Genomic DNA, 16830 nt, shown 5'->3' with positions numbered 1-16830 from the left:
GCAGGTTAGGTTAACTGGTGACTCTAAATTGAGCGTAGGTGTGAATGTGAGTGTGAATGGTTGTCTGTGTCTATGTGTCAGCCCTGTGATGACCTGGCGACTTGTCCAGGGTGTACCCCGCCTTTCGCCCGTAGTCAGCTGGGATAGGCTCCAGCTCACCTGCGACCCTGTAGAAGGATAAAGCGGCTACAGATAATGAGATGAGGTGAGACTGTACACTCACCAGCCACTTTATTAGAAACACCCCTACATCCACCTGCTGTTTGATGCAGTTTTCTAATCAGCTGATCCCTTGATGCATCAGATCCTGCAGATACAAATCAAAAGCTTCAGTTAATGTTCACAGTGTTCAAACATCAGAATGGGAAAAATTGTGATCTCAATTTTTTGTGACTTTCTTTCACTGTGGCATGGGTGTCGGTTTAAGCCAGATGGTTTGATTTGGTTTGAGTATTTCAGAAGCTGCTGATCTCCTGGAGTTTTCACACGCAACAGTCTCTAGAGTTTACACAGAATGGTGCGGAAAACAAAAAACAACCATCGAGTGAGTGAGTGAGTGAGTGAGTGAATGCCAGTTCTGTGGGTGGAAACAAACGCCTTGTTGATAAGAAAGATTAGAGGAAAATGGACAGATTGATTTGAGGTTCAAGATTTTTTGCCAGGAAGGATATAGTAAGTCATATAATCATCTCAACATGCAACAGCAGAACAGAAGAACACATTGGGTTCCACTCCTGCAGCCAAGAACAGGGATCTTAGAACCAACACCAAGTTCCTATTAAAGTGGCCGGTGGGTGTGTATATCACCCTGTTGTCAGAGATACTGTTCTATAAAATCTTTCAACACCTTCTGACCAATCAGAATCCATTATGATGGTATAATTCTTTAAGACGGAGAATTAATACATCAATTAATTGTAGATTTATTAATTGGAGTCTCAGATTTTCCCTTCGATGTGAGTGATGATGTTTATTATCAAAGTATGAGATGTTTTTCTTTAATCAGTAGAATGTAATCATTGGAAAAGTGCTGCAGGAGAAGAGGAATAAAGCACTTCAGGAAAATACTCAGCGTCAGGGTGGGAACAGTTCCTCCACTTCGTCACGTCGCCTCATCGGTGATCAGATTTCTTCAGTCCTTTCGTTATTCTCAGACTCGAGTGTTTGGAGTTTATCGTGTCCAGATTCCTCCAGATTCCTCCAGTTGCTGTTCTAAATGACTGACTTCATGAAGAAGTTTGCTCAGGCCTTCCCTCAGTGCTGCTCACGTTGATGTCGTTAAAATCCCACACTCATCATCTCATTATGCTGTGGAACAAACATTGTAAAGTTAAACTCTGATCATCAGAATGTGCCATTTCCACTCTCTAAGTAAATGGAAAGTTCTGGCTGTTTTCTGGTGTTTCCATGCCGCAGGCTGGTCTCTGAGTGGCGATCTCCTTCACACCTGTACCCAAATGTGTGTTTTATAACATGGCACTCTTTATTTATTCTCCCTCATGCTGCTATATTTGATGACTTAAACCGAACCAGATCTGCCAAGACAATATAAAACATGTAGTGAGAACCTGTAGGACCTAAACATCTGCTCACCTCCTCAGGGATCTCTAATGTTCGCCAACATTCTCTAAGGTTCTCAGATGTTCTCTAAGGCTCTCCAGTGTTCTCTAATTTTCTCTAACATTCTCAAATGTTTTCTAATGTTCTCAAATGTCGAGCGGCACGGTGGTGTAGTGGTTAGCGCTGTTGCCTCACAGCAAGAAGGTCCGGGTTCGAGCCCCGTGGCCAGCAAGGGCCTTTCTGTGTGGAGTTTGCATGTTCTCCACGTGGGTTTCCTCTGGGTGCTCCGGTTTCCCCCACAGTACAAAGACATGCAGGTTAGGTTAACTGGTGACTCTAAATTGAGTGTGAATGGTTGTCTGTGTCTATGTGTCAGCCCTGTGATGACCTGGTGACTTGTCCAGGGTGAACTCTGCCTTTCGCCCGTAGTCAGCTGGGATAGGCTCCTGCGACCCTGTAGAACAGGATAAAGCGGCTAGAGATAATGAGATGTTCTTTAATTTTCTCTAACATTTTGTAATGTTCTCAAATGTCCTCTAATGTTCTCATATGTTCTCTAAGGTTCTCCAATGTTCTCTAATTTGCTCTAACATTCTCAAATGTCCTCAAATATTCTCTAATGTTCTGTAAGGTTCTCCAATGTTCTCAAATGTTCTCTAAAGTTCTCATATCTTCTCTAAGGTTCTCCAATGTTCTCCAACATTCTCTAACATTCTGAAATGTTCTCTAATGTTATTTAACATTATCTAACATTCTCCAATGCTCTTTAACATTCTCTAATGTTCTGAAATGTTCTCTAATGTTCTCTCATGTTCTCTGTTCTCTAACTGTCTCTAACATTCACTACTGTTCACATCTGCAGCTGAAGATGTTCAAATCTCAAGCCCAATCTCACACATCAGACTGTTTCAAAAGTTACAGTTTGTTTTTTCTCTGTTTTTGTGTCTTTATCAGAGATCGTCCTCAGAGATGTCAGCCTTAAAGACCGGTTTATAAAACATTTCACAGGTAAGAAATCCTGATTTGAAAATTCCATGTTACTTTTAGATAAATGACAGTTTCAGAGAAAATTAGGAAACATCTGACTTATGATCCGTCTGTTTGTCTGCAACGGAACCGAACGTCATTAACACCAGTGTTAAATAAAAAAGATTTTACACTAGCATAAAAAATCAGCATTGGAAAAGGGGGACGTGTTTTTCCTCGGCCTTTGCATGACGAAACAAGGTCACCGTCGTGCGCACGCATTTCTGATGTATGGATCTTATCCACTCTGTATTCCTCCTTTTCCCTTTCCTAATCTCTGCAATATATTTTACAAAATGTTAGAAATGTTTCTGTACGATCATGGGTGTGCTGCATTCGAGTATTATATTATACATCCAGTTCAACTCAATCTTCAACCAAATATCACTAATATCTTGGCTGTCAGACTGCAGTCAACGGAAATTTCCAGAAATTCAGCCAGCTTTAGAACTTCAACAGTGTTCAGTTGTGGTTTTTGCATGCATGTCCGTACCCAGCGGTTCAGGTTCAGGTGACCGCGAGTCGTTGAAGCTGATTAATCGTCCCAGGCCCTGAGGCGGCTGCGATAATTGGTGCGAAAACCCATTATCCACAATCTAATCCAATGAGCCTGACATGCTTTATTGAAACATTTAATTCTTTGGCCTTGTGTGAAGAAGGAGCGTGCGCTAATCCGTTCTTTTGGATCCCTGCACAGCTAAAGCAGGGAGTCTCAGGTTTTTCTGCGAGACAATAAAAACATCTCCAGCGATGTGAAAAACTTCAGCTCCTGTCACTGAACTGTAAGATGTAAAATTGCAGTCTTGCGTAGACGTCTGATGGAAGTGTCTCTGACGTATACAGCATTCTTTTTTTAATGCAAGATTAAATAACCTGTCTATTTTATAACCCTGAAAAGAAAACTGTCTTTCTTTTAAGCAGGACCAGTCACGTTCCCGCCGGAGTGCAGGATGCATTTTCACAGAATTTACCACAACACGCGGGAGTGTTCCAGACCAACATGTACGTCTGCACGTCACCTTTCACGTTTCTCATTCAAGTAGCATTGAGTTAGTCACTGATCAGGGGGAGGAGCTTTTACAGCAATCGTCTTCCTGCAGTAGTGGTGGAGTAGTGAAGCGAGCATGCAGAGAAACTGTCGAGCAGTTTGCTTTTGTAAACGCTCCATTCGTTTACTCTTTGCTTGCGAATCGATGTGCAATTGAGCTCTTTATTAACAGATACTGTTTAAACCATACTATCTTTAACATAAACTTCAGCACAAGGAGCTCATTAATATTCACACGTTATTAATAACCAAGATAAGCCACTGTCCATGATATCCCTGATTGGTTACGTAAAACCAAACAGGTTATTAATTTCAGTATCAGGATCGTTACTGAATCGATATCCTCTTATCTCTGACATGAACCATTTAGCTGGAATTTATTTCTGGTTGTATAACTTTAACTTTGTTTTTGTTTTTTTCTTTGACGCTGGAACAGATAGGGAGGCTTTATTAGACAATTTCACAATCTTTATGCAATGTCTGCAACTCCAAGTCCCAGACTTCCTCTCCACCCTTTTTAAGGAGTTTTCCTCAGTACACTCACCATCCAGGAGCCAAGATAAAGAAAGATATAACCCTGATTCCAGAAACATGTTTATTGACGCTGTGTAAAACGTAGGTAAAAGCACAATCCAGTGATTTGCAAATTATTGCCTTTTCAACTTGTATTCAATTTCATGCCTGCAAGATGTTCCAAAACAGTTGCAACAGGAACAACAGCAACAACAGACTGGGAAAGTTGTGGAATGCTAAAAAAAAAAAAAAAAGGTTCCTGTTTGGAATATTCTACAAGGAAACAGGTTAAACGGTAATAGACGATACAGTAGTATCATGATTAGGTGTGAAAGGAGCTTCCTAGAAAGGCTCAATCGTTCACAAGCAAGGATGGGCTATGGTTTACCACTTTAAGAACATTCCTCAACATACAGGGTGGGCCAAAAGTAGGTATACACTGTTTTGTGTACTGATATGTGTAAAGTGTATACCTGCTTTTGGCCAACCCTGTACAGTTGGAAGAAATTTAGGGGTTTCACCATCAACTAGCCATAATATAATTAAAATGTTCAGAAAATCCATAGAAATCTCTGCATGTAGGGGGCAAGGCTTAAAACCAACACCAAACACCCATGACCTTCAATCTGTCAGGCAGCACAGCATTAAAAACTGACATGATTGTATGAAGGACACATGGGCTCAGGAACACTGCAGAAAACCGTTGTCATTACATTACAGGCATCTAATAGGCACTCTTATCCAGAGTGACATACAACATACCTAGAGCAACCTGGAGAGTAGTAAGGGGTTCAGTGCCTTGCTCAAGGGCACATCAGCCATTCCTGCTGGTCCAGGAAATCAAACCAGCAATCTTTTGGTCCCAAAACTGCTTCTCTAACCATTAGGCCATGGTTTCCTGGTGTCATTAAACACAGTTCAAATATCAACAACATCCAGAAACGCTGCTGAATTCTCAGGGCCTGAGTTCATCTAAGATGGATGGACACAAAGTTGGAAAGTGTGTTGTGGTCTGACGAGTCCACATTTCAAATTTTATTTCAAAATCATGGACACTGTGTCCTCCAGGCTAAAGAGGAAAAGAACCATCAAGATTCTTACCAGCACATAGTTCAAAAGCCAGCATCTGTGATGATATGGGGTGTGTTAGTGCCCATGGCAGGGGTAACTTACACATCTGTGAAGGCTCCATTAATGCTCGAAGGTACCTACAAGTTTTGGAGCAACATATGCTGCATCGAGACAATGTCTTTTACAGGGACATCCTGCTTATTCCAGCAAGACAATGCCAAAGCACATTCTGCACATGTTACAATAGCATGGCTTCATAGTAAAAGAGTGCAGGTGCTAAACTGGCCTGCCTGCCTCCCATTGAAAATGTATGGTGCAGCAGAATTACTCATGCGTCGCCTTCGACATGAGACTCCATCATCATCATCAAGGCAACGTCTCTTCCTGGGAAGTCCATGTTTATTTGAGCAGGACAATGCCGGGTCTCATTCTGCACGGACTACAACAGCATGGCTTCATAGACACAGAGTGCATACGCTTGACTGGCCTGCTGCCAGTCCAGATCTGTCTCCTATTGAGAATGTATGGCGTATCATGAAGAGGAGAATCAGACAACGGTGACCACGGACCGTTGAGCAGCTGAAGTCTGGTATCAAGCAAGAATTGACAAAAATTCTAATCGCAAAACTGCAACAATTAGTATCCTCAGATCTCATATGATTAAAAAGTGTTATTAAAAGGAAAGGTGATGGAACACAACAGTAATAATCCCTCTGTCATGACTTTTTTTGAGTGTGTTGGAGGAATCAAATTCTAACTTCATTTATATTTACAAATTATAATTAAGTTGGACAGTAAAACTGTTGAAAATCTTTGCTTTGTACTTTTTTCAGTTAAATAAAGGTTCACATGAATTAACACATCACAGATTTTTGTTTTTATTGCATTTTGGAAAATACCCCAACTTTTCTGGAAATGGGGTGTGTCACAATAGAAGATCAAATTGAACTAGTTTTTTTTTTTAATTCGGGGTCCTCTGAAGTCAGTGGTAAACCGAGCCAGAACAATTGCTGCACTAAAGGAGGAAATCATCTCAGCATGGAACAGCATCAGTTCTGATACATTACACTCGACGCATTTAGCATATGTGCTTATCCAGAGTGATGTACAACAAGGGGGTACATAACACAATGCTCCTGGAACAGAGAAGGTTAAGGGGCCTTGCTCAAGGGCCCAACAGTGGCAGATTGTCAGTGCTGGAGCTTGAACCCATGACCTTCTGATACGTAACCTTTATACATTATACCCTTATACACTTATACAGAAATACAATAAAAGATTTTCAGTGTTCTCATATTTAGCGTATTCACAAGTGTTACCAAGTCCAAGGCCATCAATTTGAGAATGTTCTAATATCTGTAATTAAATAAATATTTGTGTATCGATCCAGATTTTTGGGATGCCCTGTATAAATATTTCAGACAACAGAGCAGATTTTTTTAAAATATATTTTTATAGAAAAGAAAATGGGTAAAAGTGCTTGGATGATATGGTTAGGGGATGCTTTAAAGATGACAGCAAGCCCAGGAGCAAGACTTGGGTCTGTGTTTTTGATGCAATTAAAAAAGAAAAAAGAACTCACTGAGTAAAATGTACTTTATTTTTTCTCCTCAGTCTATAAAAGATGTGCACGATTGCTGATGAGGCTAGCAATGAGCCCACTGTGCGCTCAGCCGTAGCAACAGAAGTGAAATGTAAGTCATATTTCTGAATAATTCTGCAAACTGAATGGGATATTGAGTAAGACTTAATGTGAGTTTAATCATAAACACCTGGTACATTTCCTGCACGAGGTTTCTGTCAAGTAGCTCCAGGCCGAAGTTGGACAAAAATATTAAGGATCTCTGCTTTTGTTAGCTGACCCCCTGGGAGACCCGATGGCAGGTGAACATATTTACAAATTGGCTGCTCTTTCACGTCCTGGATTAATGTTTCTGCTTGGATGAAGATAAAATGAAACATAAAAAATGAATTCCAGCTGGATTATTCGTTCTTTCGCAACGCTGCATGTTAGTGTAAGTGTGACTCACTGCCCCAGAGCTAAACACACAGAAACATCCATATTTCAGTTTCCATGTCTTCAGGAGATCAGAAAACTTGGAAAGAAATGGGTTAATGCTTCATTAATTAAAAAAAAAGTACATTTTGCGTTCTGACCTCCACCACTACATATCGTTGTTGTTTGTGTGTAATTCTATGGATTTGTTGTTGTTTATTGTTGGTGTAATCAGGGGTAAAGAACAGAGGAGAAGAAAATATGGATGGAATAAAGATGTAAAAAATGGCATCTGGGAAAATTTTTTAAAATACATTACAGAGAAAATAAAGAAAGGCAATGCTGCCACTGAAATCTGAATAAATGACAAAGTGCAGGACTCAGCTGTCATTTTCAATTCAGTCAGTTCACAAATTTCCCAATCCGAGTGCAACAACTGCTGCATTTATATTGCTTTGGTTTTTGGGTTCACACCATGTGCTTTTGTCTCTGTTCCAGTCCAGGCTCCGCCCATTTCCTGTCATTGGTTTGTTACCTGATTGTGTTCGACTCGTCTGTGTCTCGTCCCTGAGTGTTTACGAAGTACGTTTTTAGTGTTAAGTCCAAGTGTTCGTTCCCCAGTGCTGTGTGCCATGTTTCCCAGATTCTGACCCTCACTTTTTCTCCCTGTCTTCTGATTACGGCTGATCCGAGTTTGTTCTGTGAAGGACTTGGACAGTGATTTACAGATTCTCAGGAATAAAGCAAGTGCTGGATTTATACACTTGCATCCTGCTTTCTTTCACCATGCAGTATACTGTACTGTTACACCATCAAGGAGTCTTCCATTGTTTCTTGACAGTTCTGTGGAGAACACTATAAGACAGTTTCTAGACCAGAAACAGTTCCAAGCAGAACCTTTTAAAAGGGCGAAGAACCCTTAGTTATCCACTGAAACCTTAAAATCTAAAACCGTTGAACTCCTGAGAGAAGAAAATAACGAGCAATAATTTGGACTTTGTACCACAAACTTTTCCAGTTAATACACACTCTTAGAAAAAAGGGTTCTTTAAGGATTCTTCAAGGGTTCTTTAAGGGGTCTTTAAGGGTTCTTTAAGGATTTTTTCAATGGTTCTTTAAGGGTTCTTTAAGGGGTCTTTAAGGGATATTTAAGGGTTCTTCAAGGATTCTTCAAAGGGTCCTTAAGGGTTCTTCAAAGATTCCTTAAGGGATCTTTAAGGGTTCTTCAAGGGTTCTTTCAGGATTCTTCAAAGGGTCTTTAATGGTTCTTCAAGGTGTGTTTAAGGGTTCTTTAAGGGATAAGTAAGGGTTTTTCAAGGGTTCTTCAAGGATTCTTCAAAGGGTCCTTAAGGGTTCTTCAAGGGTTCTTTAAGGATTCTTTAAGGGTTCTTCAAGGATTCTTCAAGGGTTCTTCAGGGGGTCTTTAATGATTCTTCAAGGCTTCTTTAAGGGTTCTTAGCTACCAAATACTGATTGGATCTTTGTGAGCGATGCGTTCAGATGGGTGTGGTGCTTTTCCTCAATTTACATCAACAATAAATCAATGACTAAAATCTGAATAAACTTAAATCCAAAAGATCTGTTAGAATTAATACTGACATAAACTTCTAATGAGCTGAAGAGCAGAATAGTATTTTTCCGTCTGTTTTGTGACATTGGCGGTGGTAGTAATGGACGACCGAGGACAAATCCTAACACATAAAAGGAAATGAAGTGTGAAAGCTTCACCCGGAGCCATTGTTCCTTGTGATTTTCCTGCAAGCGAACAGAAATGTTAAATTGGCCGTTGAGTCGGTAATTATCTGTGAATTAGTCACAGAAATGTCTCAGGCACTTTATGACGGATCAAGAGGTCAAACTTTAAACACTTTCACACTTGGCCTGAATGCTCGACTACGCACTCAGGGCTTGTTTTGGGGGCGGGGCTTATAACTGCTGGCTAATGTTCACTGGATTGGATTGATCGCGTGATTCCATACGTCACGTCTCTGAATGCAGCACGGTAGGCTGAAGGTGTCATCCTTTTATTGTTTTACTTTTATTATTTTCTTTACAAACACTCTAACAACCCTTTTCTCACCATCACTAAAGGTGAAACAGGAAGTAACATGACAATTTGAGCCAATCATGTTACTCTGAACTGTTACTCGCGTCCAGAAATGATGCGGATTACAGTTAAAGCTTGAAAATAGATTTCACAATTCGCAAAACGTATCAAACTTTTGGCAGAAAATGACAAAGAATTCAGAAAACAACCTTCAAAATTTAAAAAGTACAGAAAATCTAAACTTTTCTTTTACTTCAGAGCACTACTGTTTATTATTTATTTTTATTTATTTATTTTTACTTTTACAGCCATCACTAAGACAGCAAGATAAAAAGAAAACAAAAAGAAAGAAAGACTGGAAAAATGCATAAAAGAGACAAAAAGCCAAAAGAAGTGTTTAAATTAATAATAAAGAAAAAAGAGAGAAAAAGAGAAGAAATGTGAAATATTTCACATCTTATTTTGTAAATCCATAACACAAGGTTCTGATAATTCAGTCCTCAGTTTTCTCTGCTGGGTTTGAACACAGAATAACGGAACGGTGAATTATTTTCTGCCCAAATGGAAATGATGGCATTAGAATGAAAATGTTTGAGTGTATTTTGGATGAATTGTAGTTAAGTCGTGACCACAGTCTGGGTTAATAAATGGCACGTTCTGTAAACGTAAAGTGACTGATTTCTGATCCAGGATGTGTTTATGTTTGTTTCAGATACTGAAGTTACGGAAGACGGAGCTCTGAGGAATTTTGAGCAAATTTATTTTCCGAGGAAGTGCCTTCCAGTCACATCGGTTAGAGCTAGGAATTAAAATATATTACTGAAATACTGCAACGTTTTAGGATTTTTTTAAATCATTAAATCATTTGTGTCCATCTAAAAAAAGATCCTTCAAAATATAGTTTGCTTTAAATGTTATGTATTTAATATGTAACATTACAGCTGCTTATTTATTTAAATGATATGTAAATATTCAGTCCTGATAATCAGATAATATATTTTAAGAAAGTGTTTCGTTCTTTAAATCTATTGTTTTGTGTCCCATTTATCCTCATGATTGATTTTACGTTTTGTGAATATTAAAGTTGCCTCTTTTTTTTCCCCAAGTTGCTTACAATGCTGTGGTTGTGGTGATGTTGAATATAGCACTTATAGAAATACATTCAAAGAATTGAAACAAAGAAAAGACAATAATCGAAAAAAATTGCACTGATGTTTTAAAAAAAATAAAAAAGATTCAAGCACATGACTGTCGTGAAATTATTTAAGATGGTAATGAGCAGAAAGAAAGAAAGAAAGAAAGAAAGAAAGAAAGAAAGAAAGAAAGAAAGATGGACAGTTGGATAGACAGGTTGAGGGATGGATGGACAGGCATGTGGTGGTAGGACGGATAGATATACTGAAAGACTGAAACACTAACACTAAAATACTGAAACACAGTAACACTAAAATACTGAAACATTGAAAGGCAATAACGCGAAACTACTGAAACACTGAAATGCAGTAACACTGTAACACTAAACTACTGAAATAGTGAAACGCAGTAACACAAACACTAACATTAAAATACAGAAACAGTGAAAAGCTTAAATGCTGAAATGTTGAAAAATGAAAATACTGAAACATTTATACACTGAAACATTAAAATACTGATACACTGAAACGCTGTAAGACTAAAATACTGAAATGCTGAAACACTGAAGTGAAGTAACACTAAAATACTTCTTTCTTCTTCTTCTGGCTGTTCCCGTTAGGGATAATGTACCTCCATCTCCTCCTGTCCTCTGTATCTTCTGTCCCACCAACCATCCTCATGTCCTCCTTCATCACATCCATCAATCTTGTCTTTGCTCTTCCTCTTTTCCTTCTACCTGCCAACTCCATCTCCAGCATTCTTTTCCCAGTAAACCCCGGATCTCTCCTCTGTACGTCTCCAAACCATCTCAATCTCACCTCTCTCACTTTGTCTCCAAAACATCCTACATGTCCCTCTGAGCCTCTAATATTCTCGTTTCTGTCCAACTTTGTCACTCCCAGTGAGAATCTCAGCATCTTCAGCTCCACTACCGCAGTTCAGCCTCCTGTCTTTTTGTCCATAGAAATAACATGAAAATATTGAAACACTGAAAAGATGAAATGGTGAAAAACAAAAATACTGAAATACTAAAACATTAAAATGTTGAAGCACTGAAAAAAGAAAGAAAGAAAGAAAGAAAGAAAGAAAGAAAGAAAGAAAGAAAGAAAGAAAGAAAGAAATGGTAAATTAACATTTACAGAACAGTTACAAAGATTTAATAGTAAATTTTTTTTTTAATTTCTGAAGCAAAATATTTTTTGTAGCGAGGTAAAAAGTTACTAACATTAAAAGATAAAAGCGGGTTCCTCAGGAGTTCTTTGCTTATTTGAGGGTTTTAGGTTTCTTCTTGGAATCTTCTCTGAAAGAGAAACTGGATGTTTTAGAGATCTGCTGAGCGCTGCTTCCCCAGGAGCAGGAACTGATGAAACCCAAAGAATGTAAATTACCAAAAAAAAAGGCTGTCAGGTAGCTGGTAATGAAGAAAGTGTGATCTACTGCAGAAACACCAGACCATACACACCACACGGTCAGCCTGCGTTATCACTCAAGCTGATCATTTGGATTTATTCAGATATCACTCTGTTACAGATAATAATAATAACAATAATAATAATAATAATAATAGGGCAGCACGGTGGTGTAGTGGTTAGCACTGTCGCCTCACAATAAGAAGGTCCGAGTTCGAGCCCTGTGCCCGGCGAGGGCCTTTCTGTGGGGAGTTTGCATGTTCTCCCCGTGTCCGCGTGGGTTTCCTCCAGGTGCTCCGGTTTCCCCCACAGTCCAAAGACATGCAGGTTAGGTTAACTGGTGACTCTAAATTGGGCGTAGGTGTGAATGTGAGTGTGAATGGTTGTCTGTGTCTATGTGTCAGCCCTGTGATGACCTGGCGACTTGTCCAGGGTGAACCCCGCCTTTCGCCCGTAGTCAGCTGGGATAGGATCCAGCTTGCCTGCGACCCTGTAGAACAGGATAAAGCGGCTAGAGATAATGAGATGAGATGAGATAAGTTACATCTATATAGTGCCTTTCTCAAACTCAAGGTTGCTTTACATACAGTGGTGCTTGAAAGTTTGTGAACCCTTTAGAATTTCCTATATTTCTGCATAAATATGACCTAAAACATCATCATATTTACACACAAGTCCTAAAAGTAGATAAAGAGAACCCAGTTAAACAAATGAGACAAAAATATTATACTTGGTCATTTATTTATTGAGGAAAATGATCCAATATTACATATCTGTGAGTGGCAAAAGTATGTGAATCTCTAGGATTAGCAGTTAATTTGAAGGTGAAATTAGAGTCAGGTGTTTTCAATCAATGGGATGACAATCAGGTGTGAGTGGGCACCCTGTTTTATTTAAAGAACAGGGATCTATCAAAGTCTGATCTTCACAACACATGTTTGTGGAAGTGTATCATGATACGAACAAAGGAGATTTCTGAGGACCTCAGAAAAAGCGTTGTTGATGCTCATCAGGCTGGAAAAGGTTACAAAACCATCTCTAAAGAGTTTGGACTCCACCAATCTACAGTCAGACAGATTGTGTACAAATGGAGGAAATTCAAAACCATTGTTACCCTCCCCAGGAGTGGTCGACCAACAAAGATCACTCCATGAGCAAGGTGTGTAATAGTTGGCGAGGTCACAAAGGACCCCAAGGTAACTTCTAAGCAACTGAAGACCTCTCTCACATTAACATTAGCCAATGTTCATGAGTCCACCATCAGGAGAACACTGAACAACAATGGTGTGCATGGCAGGGTTGCAAGGAGAAAGCCACTGCTCTCCAAAAAGAACATTGCTGCTCATCTGCAGTTTGCTAAAGATCATGTGGACAAGCCAGAAGGCTATTGGAAAATGTTTTGTGGACAAATGAGATCAAAATAGAACTTTCTGGTTTCAATGAGAAGCGTTATGTTTGGAGAAAGGAAAACACTGCATTCCAACATAAGAACCTTATCCCTTCTGTGAAACATGGTGGTGGTAGTATCATGGTTTGGGCCTGTTTTGCTGCATTTGGGCCAGGATGGTTTGCCATCATTGTTGGAACAATGAATTCTGAATTATACCAGTGAATTCTAAAGGAAAATATCAGGACATCTGTACATGAACTAAATCTCAAGAGAAGGTGAGTCATGCAGCAAGACAGCAACCTTAAGCATACAAGTCGTTCTACCAAAGAATGGTTAAAGAAGAATAAAGTTAATGTTTTGGAATGGCCAAGTCAAAGTCCTGACCTTAATCCAATGGAAATGTTGTGGAAGGACCTGAAGTGAGCAGTTCATGTGAGGAAACCCACCAACATCCCAGAGTTGAAGCTGTTCTGTACGGAGGAATGGGCTAAAATTCCTCCAAGCCGGTGTGCAGGACTGATCAACAGTTACCACAAATGTTTAGTTGCAGTTATTGCTGCACAAGGGGGTCACACCAGATACTGAACGCAAAGGTTCACATACTTTTGCCACTCACAGATATGTAATATTGGATCATTTTCCTCAATAAATAAATGACCAAGTATAATATTTTTATCTCATTTGTTTAACTGGGTTCTCTTTATCTACTTTTAGGACTTGTGTGAAAATCCGATGATGTTTTAGGTCATATTTATGCAGAAATATAGAAAATTCTAAAGGGTTCATAAACTTTCAAGCACCACTGTAGGTCAGAGAAAACACCACAAAAAATAAAATAAAATAAGTTGCTAAAGAGTGGTGAGTTTATGCACTGGTGGAGAAATGTTCATGAAACAGAAAGGTTTTGAGATGAGATTTGAAGAAAGGAAGAGAAGAGCAGTCATGGAGGGGTTGAGGAAGGGAATTCCAGAGCTTGGGGGCCATGGCACTGAAGGGCCTGCCACCCAGGGTAGAGAGTATTGCGTGAGGAACAACAAGGAGATTATAGCTAGAGGATCTGAGAGAGCGGGATGGAGTATAAGGGGTCAGGAGATCACAGTTGTAAGAAGGAGCAAGGTTATGGAGAGCTTTGAAGGTGAGCAGTATGATTTTATATTTAATTCTGGACAGAACAGGCAGCCAGTGAAGCTGAGGAAGAATGAGGGTGATATGAGCAGATGGTTTGGTATGAGTGAGGAGTCTCGCTGAAGAGTTCTGAATGTATTGTAATCTTTGAAAGGATTTAGTAGGGAGGCCAATGAGAAGAGAGTTACAATAATCTAGGTGGGACATAATGAAGGAGTGGACCAATGTTTGAACACCAGTAGTGGAAAGAAAGGGGTGAAGGTGGGGAATGTTCCGGAGATGGAAGAAAGCAGTCTTGGTGAGGGATTTAATGTGGGGATCAAAGTTGAGTGAGGGGTCGAGCAATATTCCAAGGTGAAGATTTAACAAGTGCACCGTCGATGTTAAGACTGAAACTGGAGGATTTGGGCAATGAAGATTTGGAGCCGATAAGCATGATTTCTGTTTTATCTGTGTTAAGTTTTAGAAAATTATTCATCAGCATAGCAATGGAAGTTAAGACCATGGTGACGAATAATTTGGCGAAGGGGCAGGATGTATATAAGGAAAAGGAGGGGCCCAAGACCAGACTCCTGAGGGACACCACAAGTAATAGGGGACATGGAGGACTTATGTAGACCCAGTGTGACAAACTGTCATCTGTTGGTGAGGCATGACCGAAACCATTGGAGGGCTGTGTCTGTGATACCAATATCTGACAGACGGGAGATGAGTGTGTCATGATTGATGGTGTCAAATACAGCAGATAAATCAAGGAGAATGAGAATGTGAAGTGAACCACTATCAGCAGACAGGAGGAGGTCATTTACCACTCACAGGAGAGCAGTCTCTGTACTGTGATGTGTGCGGAAACCAGATTGAAAGGGCTCATGCAGATTGTTTTCAATGAGAAAGGAATGAAGTTGTGAAGCAGCCACTCTTTCCAGTATGTCTAGAAAGGGGAGGTTGGAGATTGGGCGATAATTAGACAGAGAGGTTGGCTCTAAATCAGGCTTCTTTAAAATGGGAGTAACTGCAGCCGTTTTGAGGGCAGCGGGAACAACACCAGAGGTGAGGCATGAATTAACCAATAATGCAGTCGGTTCACAGATGATTTTTTTTTTATGTCATGTTTTAAGTCGTTCAAATTCTGTAAAGCTGCCTTGCGACAATGTTTGTTAAAAGCGCTGTACAAATAAACTTGATTTGATTTGATTTGATTTGATTTGATTTGAGATAACTGTAAGGAGTTCATTCAATTCAGACAAAAAAATTGGCAGATGGTTTTGGGGGCCGATAAACTAACAACAGCATTAGGGGAGGGGTTGAAACAATCTTTAAAGCAATGTATTCAAATGTTATTTAACAGTCAGATCCGCGCAATGCACAACAGCCAACCCAGCCCCTCTCCCTACTGATCTGGGTTTAGATAAGTAGGAATAACCAGGGGAAGTGCAGTTCAAGGAAATATGAGAAACTTCTGACTTTAACAGGTTTAAATGACACTCAGTTGAAAGCTACTTTGCGTCTCATTTAGCAAATAAGCAGAAGTCTGAGCTGGTATGAAGTTATTATAACATGACATTTGTGTAGTTGAATAAACCACTGTAATGGAAGGTGATTTTGGAAATCTCTCGTGGGGAGGAATTTGAGTTGAGATCCTTATCTTACTGAATTCCTCCCACACCAGAAGAACATTTTTGGCTCGTTCTCCACAATAAGGCTTGGTTTTACATCAGCGAAGAACAAGATGTCGAGAACAAGAACACAGATGGGACACAATATCCAAGGAGCTGAATTTATGTTGCTCTGCTTATTTATCCTCATTAATCTAAATCGCTGCAGGCTGAATAAACACTGCAGAGCTTAACACTGACACTGAGAAATGGGAAAATAATCAATGATGGACAAATGTAATTGTAATTTATTTATTTATTTATTCTTCCTCTTCTCCTTCTCCTCCTCTTGTTCTTCTTCCTCTTGTTCTTCTTCCTCTTCTTACCCTCCTCTTTTTCTTCTTCTTTTTCTCCTTTTTCTTCTTCTCATGACCTTCAGGAAATCTGGATGATGCAACTTCCTGAGTTCTGGAGAGTTCTGAATGGACATTCTGAATATTTCCTGGGCTGAATGTGTTCAGGGGCGGCACGGTGGTGTAGTGGTTAGCGCTGTCGCCTCACAGCAAGAAGGTCCGGGTTCAAGCCCCGTGGCTGGCGAGGGCCTTTCTGTGTGGAGTTTGCATGTTCTCCCCGTGTCCGCGTGGGTTTCCTCCGGGTGCTCCGGTTTCCCCCACAGTCCAAAGACATGCAGGTTAGGTTAACTGGTGACTCTAAACTGAGCGTAGGTGTGAATGTGAGTGTGAATGGTTGTCTGTGTCTATGTGTCAGCCCTGTGATGACCTGGCGACTTGTCCAGGGTGTACCCCGCCTTTCACCCGTAGTCAGCTGGGATAGGATCCAGCTCGCCTGCGACCCTGTAGAAGGATAAAGCAGCTACAGATAATGAGATGACATGAGAAATTGTCACATTACTGAC

At 40.0% G+C, this 16830-nt stretch overlaps 1 protein-coding gene across 4 annotated transcripts in view; it reads left to right on the top strand.

Annotated features, from left to right (window-relative positions):
- The window catches only part of alkal1 (ALK and LTK ligand 1), a 44654-nt gene extending 34526 nt beyond the window's left edge, over positions 1-10128 (top strand). For 2 of the 4 annotated variants that reach the window (XM_060930950.1, XM_060930947.1), the window contains exons 3-6: positions 2515-2568; positions 3505-3588; positions 6833-6912; positions 9974-10128. In XM_060930950.1, coding sequence (XP_060786933.1) covers positions 2515-2568; positions 3505-3588; positions 6833-6897 — 203 coding nt within the window. In that variant the 3' untranslated portion in view covers positions 6898-6912; positions 9974-10128. Of the gene's footprint in view, positions 1-2514; positions 2569-3504; positions 3589-6832; positions 6913-7712; positions 7760-9973 lie in introns of those variants that run through there. The other 2 variants (XM_060930949.1, XM_060930948.1) reach the window with 2 other exon arrangements.
- The last annotated feature ends 6702 nt before the right edge of the window (positions 10129-16830 follow it).

Source organism: Neoarius graeffei, chromosome 10 (genome assembly GCF_027579695.1).
Source record: "Neoarius graeffei isolate fNeoGra1 chromosome 10, fNeoGra1.pri, whole genome shotgun sequence".
NCBI lineage: Eukaryota > Metazoa > Chordata > Actinopteri > Siluriformes > Ariidae > Neoarius > Neoarius graeffei.
The sequence above is the reverse complement of the archived record's forward strand: the minus strand, read 5'-3'. Positions and strand labels throughout refer to the sequence as shown.